Here is a 17,160-nt window from a genome sequence, read left to right on the forward strand (position 1 = left end):
CCCCTGTGCGTTATTTAAATTCCTACGCTATCGTCTGGCAACACCATACATGTGGCAGATGCCCATGCTCTCCATCCGACATGCATGTGGTGAAACGATGGCCAGGGTTTTCCAATTAAAGATTCTTTTTACAGTTTATGATTAATACAACTTTTGCTTTGTCAGATAATGGGTGCCTATATCATCAAGCCCGCAATAAATTGGACGAAAAATTATTGTTTAGAACCATTCCAATATTAGATCACTTAATAAAAAATCAACATATCATTCATTATTGAAAAAAATTTATTCTTATCCAGACTTGATTGAAAATTTTGAATAAAAAAATTCACCACAAACCATATTTAGATTAGCTAGCTGACATTTTTAGCAATTGGAATGAAAAAAATCTAATTTTTTTTCAAATAATATACCAACTTTTTTATTTAATATTTTAAAATATACGTGTTAAAATGATTCTAATCAATAATTTCTCAAAATGGACCTAACTATGTTAAACATAACCCACCTTCTTCTGAACCAAAAAAACCCACATTTGGTCCAAACGCTTAGAATTCATCATCAAACTGGAATAAGCACAAGATAAAGTTCAGAACATAGCTCGTAAATTAACAACTAGCATACTCCCAACCTAAACCATGATAGCATACTCCCAACTTAAACCTTGACTGCATTAATCAAAAGCATCAATAAAAACCAAGCTATCCAACAATGGCATTCCGCAGATAACTTCTGCTCATCACTAATGTTTAAATGGCAGATTATGCATAGCCATAAGTAGAAACCAATAGCACAACAGTTTCCATCCTCCAAACCTTTCTTAATGGTTACATTAAATTAAGCAGCCAAAATTTTCATACAAAGATTTTCACCTGTTCCCTAAGATAAACAAATTGAATAATTAAATTAAAACTATGATATGATGCTACACCAAAAAAAAATGCATCACAAGTCACTAGGAACTGACAACATAATGGTGTCCTTCAGTATTTTTCGAGCACGCCAATAGACAGCATTTGCTGTTTCAGATGTTCCAACCTATCAAGAATACAAGGAAATGAACCAAAAGATGACAAATTCAAACAAAGATAATCAAAGATATTGCAAATCAAAGAAAATACCAAAACTCAATTTAAAAAAAAAAAAAAAAAAAAAAAAAAAGGAGAACGAACCATCACCTTCATTTCCATAATGTAGTATTCTTTCCATAATTCTCTATTTTGGGCATAAATGGCTATAGCTAATTCATACAACTTGCGGGCATTTCGAAGAGCAGCACTATCTCCAACAGAAGAAAGGTTCGATTCCAGTTCAATGCAATGCCTGAAGAATTTAAGACTTGGATGGGGTAAAGCTAGAAATCTGCATCCAAGTCAGGAATAGGTTAGGTAGGATATACATTGAGATAGTGCAATTATTCCAGTACAAGAGAAGCGGTGATTTTTATGCTATAGCTTAATGTGCAGAGAGAGTGAGAGAGAGAGATTGCATGGTCAAATTCCATATATGGATTCCTAGGTCTTTTGTCCCATATTATTGGTTGAATAGTTTGCTTTGATATAAATGTCTAGTTCAATGATATCAGGCCGGATGTGTTTGCAACAAGGTGTCATGAATATCAGACAATCTTCTCTTTCCAGATGCATAAAGCAGAAATAGCTCATAATACTAGTCAGTCCATGACCATCAGCGGAGGGTGCATTTGAAATTAAACAGATTAAACTATGATTTATGTAAACCTGAAATAATGTTCTAAGATCAAATACAACAAGCACGGTCCTAGCGATCAATCTGATGGAGGTTCAATAATATGGGCTTGAAGAAAATGTATCAGCAGAACCTCATACAATGAAAAATTGGTAGCATACCGCTTATACATCTCTCTTGCCTGCTCAATACCATCTCTTTGGAGAACCCAATTCACAATAGAAGAAGTGATGGAAAATCCAGAGTCGGTGCCACCAGCTCTGGCCAATGCTATCGTGACATACTTCAGCAGCTTTTGGAAAAGGTCTTTATTGTTTGAAAAAAACTTCAGGGCCTGCAATAAACAATGGTGCCAGAAAGCCATGAATAAAAGCAATACATATAGCCAAGCAATATCTAAATAACCGATAAGAAAAAGAGTAGCACTTATTAAAGTGAAAATAAATGTATTTAAGATGTTACTTCATCTGTAGAGAATTACACCGGATCCCCCTGGGGGTACTTTGATGCCTTGGCATGCCTTGCAAGGATAGGATGGCCAGAGGATTCCACATGGGGGGGATCAGTCAGAGGTGGAGTCTCCAACCTCATCCTTACACAGGGCATCTTGAATTATTAGAAATTCAGAAGTCTCTAGCCATTTGATCTTCAACTTCCTCATTCCTCTCCTTTCTGGACTACAGCTCAAGCAAAAACAGAGAAATGTTTCCCTATGTGTCATCTTTCTATATCATGCCAAGACATATAAGCATCTGCTACAAGAATATCTGGGGCACATGGCTGCTTGGCACATTATATGTTCAGTTTTGCGTATTTGACCCTAGCGGCAACACTAAATAGTTTAAAAAAGGTATTTTGTTAATATTCAATGAAAAAAAAATTTCAGTAGCTTTAGACAACTTAATGGCCCAGTTAGCACAGAGTTTGATTTTGGACACATTCCTTATATCTCTTGTTTACCTCTTTATCAGATTTACATAAAAGAATCCCATCTATATATAGTTTTTCCCTTATTTTCTCACGCATGAGACCCTACCCTGGGAAAGATTTTTTATATTTTCCAATATCCTAACCAAAGTTTGCAATGCCAGTTGGTACCAGTGCATACTGACCGTATCGTATCATACTAGTACCGAACAGATATGCAGTACGGAATGCGTACTAACACTCGGTGCACCAAACCAGATACTGTACCGGGCATACCAATATTGTAATAGGATGGTACCGGTACAAAGTCTGGTACCAAAGTGGCGAACCTTGACCTTAACTATATTGTATAGCCCAAGAATTAGACTTTGCAGCAGCAAACAGGAAGGAATAATGAATATGCTCATCCCAGTAATGAGTATAGGATGGTCTTCAATCCTTAGCAAAATATTCACCATTCTCTGGTTCAAACTTCACCACCAACTCTAATTCTTGACACATAATTAATAGGCAGTAGTACCCGAGATCTTCTTAACTTCCAATTTCCAGCCTCAATTCAACTGACAATTCAAATGAACAACTTTTCTTTATAGATATATTTCTTCCATGGCTATCAACCTTCCAAAGAGTATGCCTCCCAGGGTAGTCCAGAAGCGAATTAGGTGCATTTTGGATGGTTCAAAAAGGATGTAAAGGTTACTCGGAAGTTATATACAGCAAAATAAAGCCATCCATCTTCAGACTACAAATTTTCTTTGCTTGTGAAAAATCATGCCCACTCTCTGAATTTATTTATTTATTTGTTTATCTATTTATAATGTTAATGTAAAAACAGGTCGAAAGCCATTGGCACTTCGCTTAAAAATGAATGTGTTAGTCTGACCCCTTGGCTTTTTCCCCAAGAGGAGTAGAAGACTCAAAAGACCTGGTTCCAATGTTGGCTCACAGCGGGCCGATTCCACAGATCAATGAGAACAGGTTCTTCAATTAAACTCTTCCCATGTTTCAGAAAATCTGGGAGTGAATCACTAGATGGATAAGCTTAAACAATAAAATTGACAAGATACTTATCCTACTTGCTGACCGACCACCTTGACTCCATGACAAGCTTCTCTCAAAATCCGTAGATGCCTTGGCAAAGATTTTGGCACCAATTTAAAAGATTGAAGTTTGGTCAGGATCCAGTTGTAAATTGGCTTGTTAATGAAGAAAATATTTAGAAATAGGCCATACAACAATGATTATAACCCATAACCATTATGTTACTTATAATACAACAAGATATATTTTGATTTTCATATCAATCTTCAAAGGAAGAAATAGTATGAATAACAATTTACAGTTTCCTAGTTGAACATGTCAAATGCAAAGTACAACAAACAGACTGGAATAATTAGGCCATCTGACTCTGTATCAACACAAAATAAAACATACATATATTTAAGCTCCATATAATAGATGCAAAATTTCACTTTCAGGCATGAAGCCCACTGTGCTTTAAAAAAAAAAAAAGGATAGTAAAACAAGCACATCAGCAAGTATCTATTCACACAATTAAAGCTATAGCATACTTAAAGGATGTGACATAAGGAAATGAACTGCCAATATCTTGAAAACTCAAAATAAGAAAGTCTATATGAGCCCTTAGTATGTAGACATACTGCAACATGACAAATGAGAATCAAGAATATACCAGGTTAATATGACTGTTAAGCTAAAAAAGAAATATAGTATAAGTAAAGAAAATAATTACTTTTTAGATCTATCAGACATTTATCGCTAACTACAACCATCAGTTTAAGATCCATTTGTTCACAATAATGTAAGCAGATCTAATAGGAAGGTATAGAAAGGAATGCTGGTCACATACCATAAGCCACAAGCACTCAGCTTCTGGAAGGGACAACCCAGTCAACACATTTTTTAGGAGTTCAAAGACAGAATGCAACTCATCCATGCTTATGGAAGCAGATTTATCTGTAAGCCACTTCATCTCCATGGAACTTCTCAGAACCCATAAATTTGCAGAACCTGAAAATTTACCATTGGAAAGCTTCTCTGAAAGGTTCCTGGCTTCCTCTAATCTCCCAGTTTGCAAGTAAAATGAAATGTATTGGCAGGCAAGATCCTCAGTAAGGCATCCACTTGATTCAGCATTTTCATATACCTGTAATATAGATGAACTGAAATCTAGAGCATCAACCCTGCAGTTACTGAGCACAGGAATGGAATCTTCTCTGTCAGGAAATATCACATCCAACCAAAATTTTGCATAAAGAGAGAACATCTTGGCAGTTGGCAAGACTTTCACAGCCTCCTCATAAACCTGAAGAATTGGACAACAATCAGAGCATTGTGAGAGAAATGTTTCTTCAAACTGTAGATATTTTCTCTTTAAGATACAAAATCCATCCATGCAAAATGATAAATAAAAGATATGCATTGTGCTATAAGATAAAACCAGACATGTTTTACAGAATGATGGAAGCAGAGGAACAACAAGCAAACATAATGTATAACATGGTACTCCGTGCAATTGCATGACATAAGATGCTTTTGTTTCTTTATTTGCAATTCATATCAAATATATCCAATAAAGTGCTTCCAATTATTGCAGAACAAGTATACAGCTTATCAATAAAAAAAACTATTGCAACAGGGAGGTAAAAATCAAGTACATGAATAATCCAGGCAAACAAAATTATATTTCCATAATCAGAAAATTTAGCATCAATAACATATTCAAAAATAATGCAGTCCTGTTCTCACTCACCTGAACTGCCCTATCCAACTTGGAGAGAACTACTTCTCTCTTTGATTCCTTATGATTTGCAGAATCGCTGACCTGAAGCCTTGCAACCCAGTCCCAGTAATTTTCATCGTGGGAGAAGTCTTTCTTAAAGTCTTCCATCACCTCTATCTTTAATTCATCAGAATGCGCCAGATCCACACTATCCAGTATCTCCAAGAATCGCTTCCGCAAGCTCATACTTGATGGGAGAGCCTCCACAGCTCCATGGTATATAGTTTGAAGAATCATCGAACCTTTCTGCCAGAATAGGTTTTCTTTCTTTTCCAAGGCACCTTCTTGTATGTCTGATCCCTCAGCATCCCCTCGTTCTTCATTCAGAGGCATAAAAAGATCCTTGTTTTCTTCTTTCCACTGATTAGCCTCCCCATTTTCCTTTTCCAATGTCTTTATATCTTCTCCAAGAGCAACCTTTCTAGCCTTCAATTTATTAAGATAAGTGAGCTCCATCCGTAGATACTCAATCCAAAGGTCCTCTGATTTTGGACAAGCCCTCAGACCACTCTGCATGAGAGCACGAGCAGCTGCAACATTTAAATTTTGATCAAACTCCCAAGCTGCAGCATAAATCCAAAGCCCAGGGACCTTTGGATGAAATCTGATTGCCTCAACAAGTGCCTGTCCAGAAATCCAAATTCAGAAAAATATGCACTGATTTGCAAGGGCAGCTTCATCTATAAGGATAAATAAAAGAAAAGGATATGTGCAGCAATAATAGATTCATACTTACCAACTATCATGGATGACCATTTCATTTAATGCTCAAATTGGGTCATATATTAATATAAATAAAGGGTTTCACCATTTCAATGGGAGCAACTACAGTAGCAGTTACTGGCAAAAGACATGTTGGGGAAACAATGCAACAAAAGTTGAAATAAAGAAATGAATCAAACCAAACACAAAATTTTATTTTCTATTTTTTTGGCAACAATAGCTTCTGTCGGTAACCACAAGGCATAAGTGATCTTATATTGCCTCTCAGAAGGTCATGCAAGTAACTCGTGAACATTAAACATGACAAAACAAGAACAGAAATACTCCTCTCTCCTGCAATACCTCCTAAAACGTTGAAAACCAAAGTTTTTAGGAAACAGAAAGGATAAAGTTGGCATTTTGTCCCCAAAATTAACACACCCGAACCCTGTGTATCACATTGAAAACCAGGTTAATGCTCTCTCCAGGGATGTTCTTGGGGAAAATAGCAACACCCGTCAATACGTTGTATCTTTAGTATGTAAAGCAGCATTGCAAAATAGAAGCACCATTCCACTGTTCCAAACTAACGTAGGCATTCTTTTAGAAAATTACAACTTTTCGCTCAATTTTAAGAATTCCAAAGGAGGTCACCAAACTGCCCTTTCATTTCATACTTTCACCCACAAAAAGAGACCCAGCTCTTCAGAATGATTCGTGATCTGAAAAAAGAAAAAAATGAGCCATGTATAATCTAAACAAGCAGATTTTACATTGCATTGACATAACCTAACTCGAGGGCATCATTTTCTTTTCTTCTATTCAAAGCGCAAAATTTTCTAATTCGAATATAATACATACAGAAATAACCAGAAAGATATCAACTTTGCTACCTTCTTCATCCGCCCATGCTTGCGGTCGCGGCAGAACTCCAGGTATCTGAACCAGAGATCCAAATCCCCTTTGTACCTCACAACTGCCATCCTGTAGATATTCAAGATCCGCCGAACCCCAGCAACGTCCGAGATGGACTTGTTCCACTTCACCGTCTTATCCCTTCTCCCATCCTCTTCCTCCTCCTCGCGGCCGCCCTTCTGCCGAAGCTCGCCGAGGATGGCCCGCTTCCGGAGGTTCCGGAGGTCGTCGAGCTGGTTCTCGTATTCGATGTACGCGAGGAAGTCCTGCTTCAGAGGGGAGGGGCGCTTGAGGCGGTACTCGAAGTCCCGCCGGCGGCGGACGATTTCGGCGATCTCGGCGCGGGAGAAGAGGCCGCGCCGCTCGAGGTCGTCGAGCTCGTCGGCCATGCGCTCCATCCGGAACTGGACGACGTCTGCCATCTTCGGCTCCTGAGCGGTGACCGGATCCGGCGGGAGCGAGGGAAGGAAGGGAAGGGAGGCGGTGAGAGGAGGCGATATTGAGGAGAGAAGAAGGATTGGAGGGTTGCGTGCGTCGGGTTGCTCTCTTTGAAAGGGGTTTTAAGGTTTTGAGGCCTGGTGTTGAGGGTTTAGCTGGGTGATTCATTGGGCTGGGCTGAAAGATGGCCTCTTCCGGCCAGCCCACATGTTTCGTGGGGAGCAATGAAAGATAAGCTGCCCTCGAAGGAGTGTTTTATAGTGTAAATAAAAAAAAAAAAAAAAGGGAGTGTGTTTTATGAGACGTGTGTTGATAGAAGAACTCATGTTTTGTATTCTTCACATCATCATGAATTAATTAAAATTATAAAAAATATATGTAAATATATTTTATAGGATCATTGATGTTACTGTCAAATGAAAATTGATTACCACATCAATTATTTCGGACCCATTTGGTTCACGAAAAGTAGAAAAGAGAAGAGACAATTTCTAAAAAGTAGAGATAGTATCTTTTATTTGATTAGAGTTTTAAAGGAGAGAAGAGAAAAATTCTTTTCATAGGAAGATGCTTCTCATGTTTCATGGTAATTAGAAATCCATGGGATAGATGGACTTTGGGATTTTCTATAAAATAAAAGTTATGGCTCTTTTTCTTTTTAGAAATATTCTTTTAAGATCCACATCTGAATTCTGTAAAATATCAATAGATAATTAGGATGAAATACTAAATAGTGATATATGTCAAAATCTCTATTTTTTTCTTATAAAATTAATATAATATCATATTAATATTATCTTAATATTTATATATTACAATATATATAATATATTAATATTATTTTTAATATTTATACTAAAATAATATTTTATTAATATTAATATAGTATTTATATTAATATATTAATATTATATTAATATTATATTATATATTAATAAATTTATTATATTAAAATATTAATATTATATTAACTAATATATATTAATATTATATAAATATAATAAATTATTATGATCTAATATTATATTATATTATATTATATTAATATTTATTTTACATTATATTATTATTTATATAAAGTTTGGGAGTATAAAGATATGGTCATATATTTATTAAGAGCATAATAGTTATTTTATATAATTTTTTTAGAAAAATAAATATTCGACCTAATATCAATCACTCTGGAATAAATTATTTTCTTATGGTCAACAAATATGTCAAGATCATATTTTCAAAAATTAACTTCTCTGAAAATTAATTTTTGAGAAGAAAGATTTTTCTCATGAACCAAACGAGTTTTTCATAAGACTTCTCTAATGTTTGCCCGATGATTAGGTGTGCCACCTTCAAAAATAATGATGATCGTTGGTCGAGTTTTTTTGCCATGGATTGTCAATTAAAGCATAAGAAAGAAAATGTATCTAGGGCAAAGATTTAAAGCTTGTTCAAAGATGGTGTAAGAAAGGGAAGTAATACTTTGTGCTATATCAATAATTGCATATTCATCATATTTTTAACATAGTCTATTACAATATAATGATTATTATGTAAAGATATTGTATAAAGTCGATAAAAATTTAAATTTTTTATTTAATTTATAAAAAAATTAATTATTATTATTATTATCATTATTATCGTTGTTGTCGTCATCTTGTCATCATCACCACATCATCATTATTTAAAAATAAATTGATTGATTTATTTTTATTACTATTATTCTTTGAGATTGAGAGAGATTAATCCCTACTTTTTATCCTCTACTTAGCCTATCTAAAAAGCTAAATCCCCAAATTGAAAGTGATACCATCTAAGTAAGCACTATACGAAGATTTATGTAGATATATATTTAATTTTATATCGATTATATATTAAAAAAATTAAAAATATTTATATAATATAAAAAAATTAAAATATAAAAAAAATTAAAAATACTTATATAATATAAAAAATCAAAATAATAATTTTTATGTTGTATATATTTATAATTAGATTTGGTTAGATTCAAAAGTTTAATTTGACGATGATTCTAAAACTATTGGCACAGGGTTGGTTGGTTAGCGGTAGAACCACTATAATTGTTATAAATAGCTTGAAATCAACATTATCGTGTAACTTATGGGTGACATCAAAAAAAAGAAGAAAGAAAGAAAAGGTTTTTACCATATTATATTTTTAATTCTCTGAACCGGCAGACTCGTACGCTGCCGAACCGGAGTGTCGGTCTCGTCGTTTCGAGCCATTCCCGTCTCTCCTTCACCAAAAACTAGTCCGCCGACGCCCAAGAGCGGCGATCGGAAAGCTCTCAGAGATGTCCACATGAGACCACCAGCAGGCACTCTTCTTGACTTCTTCGTTTCCTTTTCTCTTTGGTACTTATCCCCCGATTCGTATCGCTTTTCTTGTTTCTCGTATGGCTTTCCTTGTTTCATGCAAGTCTTTTCTGTATTTGTTTTCTATCGCTCTCGCTTTCCTGTCTTTTTTTGTTCGTGTAGGTATATGATACGACCATCTATGAATATTGAGAGATTGTTCTACTTGTTCATTGTCCTTCAAAGTACATTAATCTAATGTATGACTAAGAATAGTTTCTTGGTTGGCTTTCTTAATTTTTATGAGTAATTGTGTTTCCAAGGGGTGGGGATCTAAACCCTCATAGGATTGAATAGTTGCTTTGACACGCAAAGATTTTCTAAAATGAATTATCATGCATTGGATTGGTTGTCATTAATTGTCAGCTTATTGTTGGGAGTTGGGACATATTAAGCCATTACTTCTTTTTCCCCACCTTTTGTTGATTTTATCTGGAATCATATGTACAATGTCTATCTGCTTATTTATTGGCAAGCTGCTGTTGCTTCTCTCTCATCTCTATCTTTCTATCTCTATCGCGGACAAGTGATATTTCAACATCGTTCAGATTCTAATTTCTTATTTGAGTTAAAAGATTGATCCATAGCCGGATGATACTCGGATATTGGATTCATTATGGAATTCCACAATTGGCAAAGAATGAATAAGGCTCGCTTTGTGTTGCTCTTGTTTTCTGTTTCGGTTTTTGGGAAGCCCAAGGAAACAAATGAACTACATACTGTACTACATGTCTGATGAAATGCCTTTGTTTTCTCAAATTGCTTGTAGAATCTTAAAATATTTTGGTAGCAAAGATTCATTGCCAATGAATAGCAGAAGTTCTCTTTGAATACTATCTTCAACATCAATATCCATGTGATATTTCACAATTTGGAGAGATACAATACACAAAGACAACAATGATACCAAACAAGCCCTCAGCCATCTTCTATGCCTAGTGTTTCAGTTACCATCCTTGAGGAGATTCGTAGTGTTTCCAGATTGCTTGATTTCTACTTGAACCAAAAGGGACAAGTAAGAGGGTTTGGTATTGATTTTACCATCTATGCTCTGGATTCTTTAGGCATACTTGTTAAATAGACTTGTTTGTGGAACTACACCTTCCATCTCCTCCATTAATGTTATCTTGAAAATCCTCTATGCACCTTGTCATGCAAAGAGAAACAAACACAAATTGTTTGATCATTAAAGTGGTTGGTTTGATGGGAGTCGGTGGGAGGAGAAATGGATCATGATGACACCAGAAGGCAATTGCATCTTCCATCCACATTAATCAACTGGAGAGTTTTGCACATGTTTCACATTAAGGGGCTGAGTGTGGGAAACAAACTCAAAACCCTGCTATCATTTGACAATGTATACTGTTTATCAGTATTGCATTTAGACTAGTAGATGAATGCTGCTTTTTCATCATCAACACCTTACAATCCTAACTAATGATCGGTTGCCACCTCTTATCCAAGGGTTTGCCCTTGGAGGAAGTCCAGGTTTCAAACCCAGGGTACTGCTTGGGACAAAATATCCTAATTAATGATTGAAAGGGTTGTGATCTGATTTAGCTTTGGATCCTAGCAACTTAATTTTGGCTAACTGAGATACTATAGAAACTTACCTGTTGTTGGGTATGATGTAATCTGCAACGAACCAGGTTGGCGCCCTCATGCTTATGGCTGTTTAATGACCAAGTTGGCACCTTCATGCAGCTGGCTGTTGTGGAGGCCTATTCTGGATATGTCCCTTCATGCTTATGGCTGTTTAATGACCGAGTTGGCACCTTCATGCAGCTGGCTGTCGTGGAGGCCCATTCAGGATATGCTGGCATGTGATGCACATTATCATATAGCTCAAAATATCTGTGGCAACATGCAGGAAGGATTTAGAGAAACAGGATGGATGGCTAGGATTCTATCTAAATCAAGTTCCATATATTTTTTTGTTAATTATATTGAAATACTTCAATATACGTGCCATGCACTACTCTTTTCTCTTTTTGGAGATTACTGAACCTGGTGGATTTATTTTTCATGGGTTATGTATAGAATGAGGCTCATGAGTGACAAATGGGTGGCTCAAGGAGTTTGCATTCTCATAGAGAGATGCTTCTATTAGTGTTACATTTGACATGAAGTTTTGAATAATGGTTATTTTAATGCTATCATGACCATTATGGTAGGTCAGCAACATGCACATCAGCTCATAAACATATCTAATGATCTTGAAAAAAATGCTTTGATCTTCATAGTGGTCTTAGATAACACTCATAACTGATTTGGCATTGTTTGTTTTCAGAATTTACTATTTACTTTTATTCAACATAAAATATAATTACATATGATCATTATGTAGATTTGCATAATATGAAGTATTCATAGTATCATTTGTTTCATTCTTATGTCACTATATGTAGGTCACTATAACATAAAGTGTTCTTGGTATCTTGAGCTTGTTAATGGTCTGTTATGAACATAATATCTGCTTACAATGCTTTTGGGCCGGGGAGAAATTACATAGTCTAAACTTAGGTTAATAAAAATAAGTGCTGGTACGTGGGTTTTGCTTGACTTTTATTGTTTCAAGGAGGAAAAGGCAACAATGGTACCAATTACTCAGAATGTCAATAACGAATAATTAGTAAAGACCTGAAATATTCAACTTCTGTATTTTCATAAAACAAATTAAGTTAATGACTAGGAGCTCGAATATACATTTGAATATTTGTGCCTTTATTAGTTAAACGGAAAAAAAAAAAAAAAAAATCATATTGTTTAAATATGAAACATTAAGAACCCATTCGTTTTGCAGTTGTAAGCTGTATAACATCTGGAATGGCTATTATAAAACAAAGGTGATGTACATAAAAAAAATTCTCTTGGCTACATGATATTGTGTTATAACAATAGTTACAATACAATGACCTGTAATGGTCTTGGGTCCTATGGATATATCGCAATAATGCTATTACTAAATTCAGAGTTTATCATAGTTCTTTGCTTATGTTTCTGGTTATGAAAATTATGGCTTTTAGAGAGGAAAATGATTGATTTAGCAAACTAAGAGAGCAAAGTTATTGGATCAGAATAACTATTAGTATTAAAGGCTTCATACTCTTAATTTATCGATTATCATTAAGAGAACCAATGTGATGTTGAGAAAATTTACAAAGTCAGATAACAACAGGGTAGTTTTGCAGAGGGTGTTTATTAGTTGAAGGTTTTTAGTATTCGATAGATCTTTGTATGATTTTTTTTTAGGTTGTCTTGGGGATTGATGTGGTATTCCCAGTATAGGATGAGGACAAAGACAGTTTATTGTTGCCCTTATGACTGGTTTGAAAGGTTGGATGCCTGCAGGGTTTTATAATGGAGAATATGGTTACTGGATTGAAGATATTTGCTTTTCCAATGGAGATTGTAGGCTATATTAAATGTCATTTTACTTATTTTATGTGGTATCATCCAATAAGGATCAGAATAGATACTATCTATTTTTTTCTTTGGGAGTAGTGTACGTTTGTGATATATCTTTTGCTGACACTGTGATAAAAATATCTAGTAGTTGATCTCCACAGTCCAGTCCCTCCAGAAATATAAAAGATCATCTTTTGTGTTAGACTTGTCAGACAACACAATAATAGGTTAATTGGAGTCCATCAACCATGTAAGTCCATGTTCTTACACATCTAACATGACTTGGAGTACGTGTTTTCCTACTCACTCATCTGTAATTGAGCATTATTTCTAGGTCAGTTATCTTTCATGCGCTCATTCAATGAATCTGATGGCTGGTCTGCTGATAGAAAATATTAGCTCTGAAACTGATTGCTAGTCAACTTGGATGCGTCCACTTCTGATTGTTCATACACTGCAACCATAGCAACCTGGAGGATATATCCATCACCTGACAAGATTAGTTCTTTGTCCTCTGAAGACAGAAGCATCATTTTGATGAAAAAAGAGGAAACCGTTGCTTTTAGTTTTCTTAATGCTAACATCTATCTTCGCACACATCTTTCAGGAAACACGTCATTTTTTATTGGCCTTGAAACATATCTTTCAACAAAGCTTTAAATTTAATTATGGGTTAAAGAATAGAAATACAATAAATATTGTTTCTGTAATGCAACTCCTAAAAAATGAAATATAGATGTCTTCCTCAGAAAAAAGATATGGATGATCTGTATTGGATGGACTCTCTTTTTATGGATGTGCTGCTTGCAACTATGTAGGTTACGATGGATGATTCTGGGCGGAGGCAGCTACCAGTCATGAGTGAAGTCCAAGTACCCAATCTTGCGATGCCATACCAAGCTAACCAAATGATGGGCAGCACTGCACCGGTCTCATCCTGGCAGCTAACAACTGCTTTTCAGGCACAGTTTACCCAGCACCGACTCTCTTATCAGCACATCCACAAGCAACAGCTGCAGCAACTGGACCAGACACTTCAGATGTTCTGGGTGAGTCAATATCAGGAGATCTTGGCAACCATAGATTTCAAGAACCATAGCCTTCCATGGGCCAGGATTAAGAAGATCATGAAAGCAGATGAGGATGTAAGGATGATAGCAGCAGAGGCCCCTGTACTGTTTTCAAGGGCATGTGAGATGTTCATCCTGGAGCTGACATACCGCTCATGGGCTTATGCTCAGGAGAACAAGCGAAGAACACTGCAGAAGAATGACATTGCTGGGGCAGTCACTAGAACAGATGTCTTTGATTTTTTGGTGGACATTGTGCCAGGAGAGGATCTCAACGAACAAGTGAATGCTAATGACTCTCTTTCATATGATCATGTGCCCCCTCATGTTGGGACTCTGGGAATCATCATGAGTAAGCCTGAGGTGGATCAGGGCTTGCTTTATGCCCAACAGCCTCAATCTTACATGCCTCAGCAATTCTGGCAGCAGCAGCAGACAACCCAAGAGCAGCAGCCTGGTGAGGATTCATGACCGGGGAATTGGAAGAGCCACAGAAGAGAGTGCGAAACATTAAGTTGCAGTGTTCATCAACAATGGTCCCCCTAAAACTTGCATATCATATAGGTATTATTTTGCAATTCTCTGATGAATTTACAAAACCATGATCACCTTGATGTATTTCTTCATTTTTTGGTTCTGAATTTATAATTCATGTTCACTTTGATTTTTTTCTCTGTATTTTGGTTTGCTTTCTAAGTGCGAGATGCAAATGTACATATAGGAGGCTGAAATGGCATAAATAATTTTATCTTCTTCTGTTTTATGAAGGAAATTTTATCGTCTATCATGTCATATGGTTTCTAATGCTGTAAATTGCTTCTTCCATCTTATTGACATGGCATCATGGTTGTCACAATTTGCTTTTCGGTGACATGGGTAAACTGAATTTGATCCCAGGAATTACCGTAGGCAATGCTTGTCAACTGAATTATGGTTCATGTCCATTACTGAAGATATCGATGGCTTAATATGGAAATGAGTGTCAACTTTCTGTGCAACATGTTGCCATATTCATTGCATGATTTCTGGCTTCCTCAGTAGGTTAGAACTTTCCCTCTTCCTTCATGACCTGATCTGCGTGAGGATTTTGATAGATTTCTATTAGGTTTGATATTGGACCATCTGTTTTGGGTCCTTTTTTAACTTCACTGGAGGTCTATGGGGATGACACTGGTATTCCTAACTGAAGGCGCACGTTTCTTTTTTATAAAGTCCTTTTTACTGTTTAGTGAGTATGGTTTGACGTTAGTTGGACTATATAAAGCAAATCTTGCGGCATCAATGCTTGATTTTGGATGCTAAAAAGTTATTATATAACATCAGATCATCTATGGCCTGCTGCATAATCTCTCGATGCAAATTTTATCAAATCATTTCTTAATTTCATTCAGTTTTTTTTTGATGTTTTACTGTTTTTTTCAATCACTAGTAAACATCATTGTGCACCTTGCCTCCGGCAAAGTAGAATGGGAGCTTCTTGAATAGCATTTTTCTAAATATACATATATATATATATATATATATATATATATATATATATATATATATGAAAAAGAGTGCAGCTCATCTAGTGTCGTTATGTTTAGAAGGACCAGCTCAAGCGTGAACTTGTGCAAAACGTCCTCTGAGAACTCGTTTGGTTGATGGGAAGTGGAGAGGAAAAGAGGCACTTCTTAGAAAGTGAAGGAGTCTCTTATTTGGTTGGAGTTTTAAGAGGAGAGAGAGTAAAAAAAATTCTTTCCATTGAAAGTCACTTCTTTCATTTCATGAAAAATGAAAACTCATGGGAAAGGTGGGTTTTGGCATGTCCCATGGGATGAAAAGTGATGCTACTTTTTTCTTTCCTAAAATATCCCTTTAGATCCACGGTTAAGATTTTACAAAATATCAATTGATGGTTAGGATAAAATACTGAATAGTAATATAATATTATATTAATATTATTCTAATATTGATATGAATATAATATTAATTTTATAATATTTATTATATTTTAATATTTATACTAATATAATATTTTGATTAATATTAATATAATATTTATATTAATATAATATTATATTTAATATTATATTTATAGCTATATTTATAAAGTTATTATATTAAAATATTAATATTATATTAACATAATAAATTATTATAGTCTAATATTATATTATAATATATTAATATCATATTTATATTAATATAAATATAATATTGATATTTATATAAAGTTTATAAGCAAGAAAAAAAAGATGTGGTCTTGTATCTACTAAGGGTATAATAGGTATTTTACACAGTTTTTTTTTTCAAGAAAATGAGTGTTCAACAAAACATAAGCTACTCTGCAATAAATCATTTTTTTGTGATCAATCAAATATGTCAAAATCTTATTTTTAAAAAATAATTTTTCAAAAAATAATTTTTTGAAAGTAACTTACCGGGAAGAAAAATTTTTATCGCGAATCAAACGAGTCCTAAATCTCTGGTTCTTAAGTTTGTGGCAAATGGTGATGCAAATGGGTTGGATAGATCTATCCATACCTGACCTAAGCTGGGAGTGCCAAATTCTCGTAGCTCAGAACTTATGGGTCAAGAGTGGCCCCCCTGATCAGATCCAACTCCAATTAGATCGTCACAGATCTCACAGTATCAGATCTGACCAGATAAAATCCCAGTAGACCTGAGGAAAGTTCTGAAAACCCGGTTAACCTCAGCTGAGACCTTCACAATGCGACTCAAGCCTCCGAGTTCCTAGATCAGGGCTCGGCCCTAAGATCATCCGAGTTGGATCCTGGTCAGGGTAGATCTAGAGTTGACATAGAGTTTGAATCCTCCA

The 17,160-nt window shown here is 35.2% G+C and overlaps 2 protein-coding genes across 4 annotated transcripts; one reads left to right on the forward strand and one right to left on the reverse strand.

The window, feature by feature from the left end:
* Nucleotides 1–743: 743 nt before the first annotated feature.
* Nucleotides 744–7,607, reverse strand: LOC105051030 (uncharacterized). Its single transcript, XM_010931296.4, has 6 exons — nt 7,033–7,607; nt 5,408–6,061; nt 4,505–4,960; nt 1,869–2,041; nt 1,179–1,362; nt 744–1,038 (listed from the first exon to the last, which is right to left on the reverse strand). The coding sequence occupies exons 1-6, from the start codon at nt 7,474–7,476 to the stop codon at nt 946–948; spliced, it is 2,004 nt and encodes a 667-aa protein (XP_010929598.1). The 5' UTR covers nt 7,477–7,607; the 3' UTR covers nt 744–945.
* Nucleotides 7,608–9,685: 2,078 nt separating this feature from the next.
* Nucleotides 9,686–15,070, forward strand: LOC105051045 (nuclear transcription factor Y subunit C-3-like). Of its 3 annotated transcripts, none has more exons than XM_073252253.1 (2): nt 9,686–9,824; nt 14,088–15,070. In XM_073252253.1, the coding sequence occupies exon 2, from the start codon at nt 14,094–14,096 to the stop codon at nt 14,808–14,810; it is 717 nt and encodes a 238-aa protein (XP_073108354.1). In that variant the 5' UTR covers nt 9,686–9,824; nt 14,088–14,093; the 3' UTR covers nt 14,811–15,070. The 3 variants fall into 3 exon arrangements, with proteins under 3 accessions (XP_073108354.1, XP_019705030.1, XP_073108355.1); XM_019849471.3 differs by having other exon boundaries at nt 9,702–9,861; XM_073252254.1 differs by lacking the exon at nt 9,686–9,824 and adding an exon at nt 9,881–11,404 and having other exon boundaries at nt 11,511–15,070.
* Nucleotides 15,071–17,160: the final 2,090 nt, after the last annotated feature.

Source organism: Elaeis guineensis, chromosome 2 (assembly GCF_000442705.2).
Source record: "Elaeis guineensis isolate ETL-2024a chromosome 2, EG11, whole genome shotgun sequence".
Classification (NCBI taxonomy): Eukaryota; Viridiplantae; Streptophyta; class Magnoliopsida; order Arecales; family Arecaceae; genus Elaeis; species Elaeis guineensis.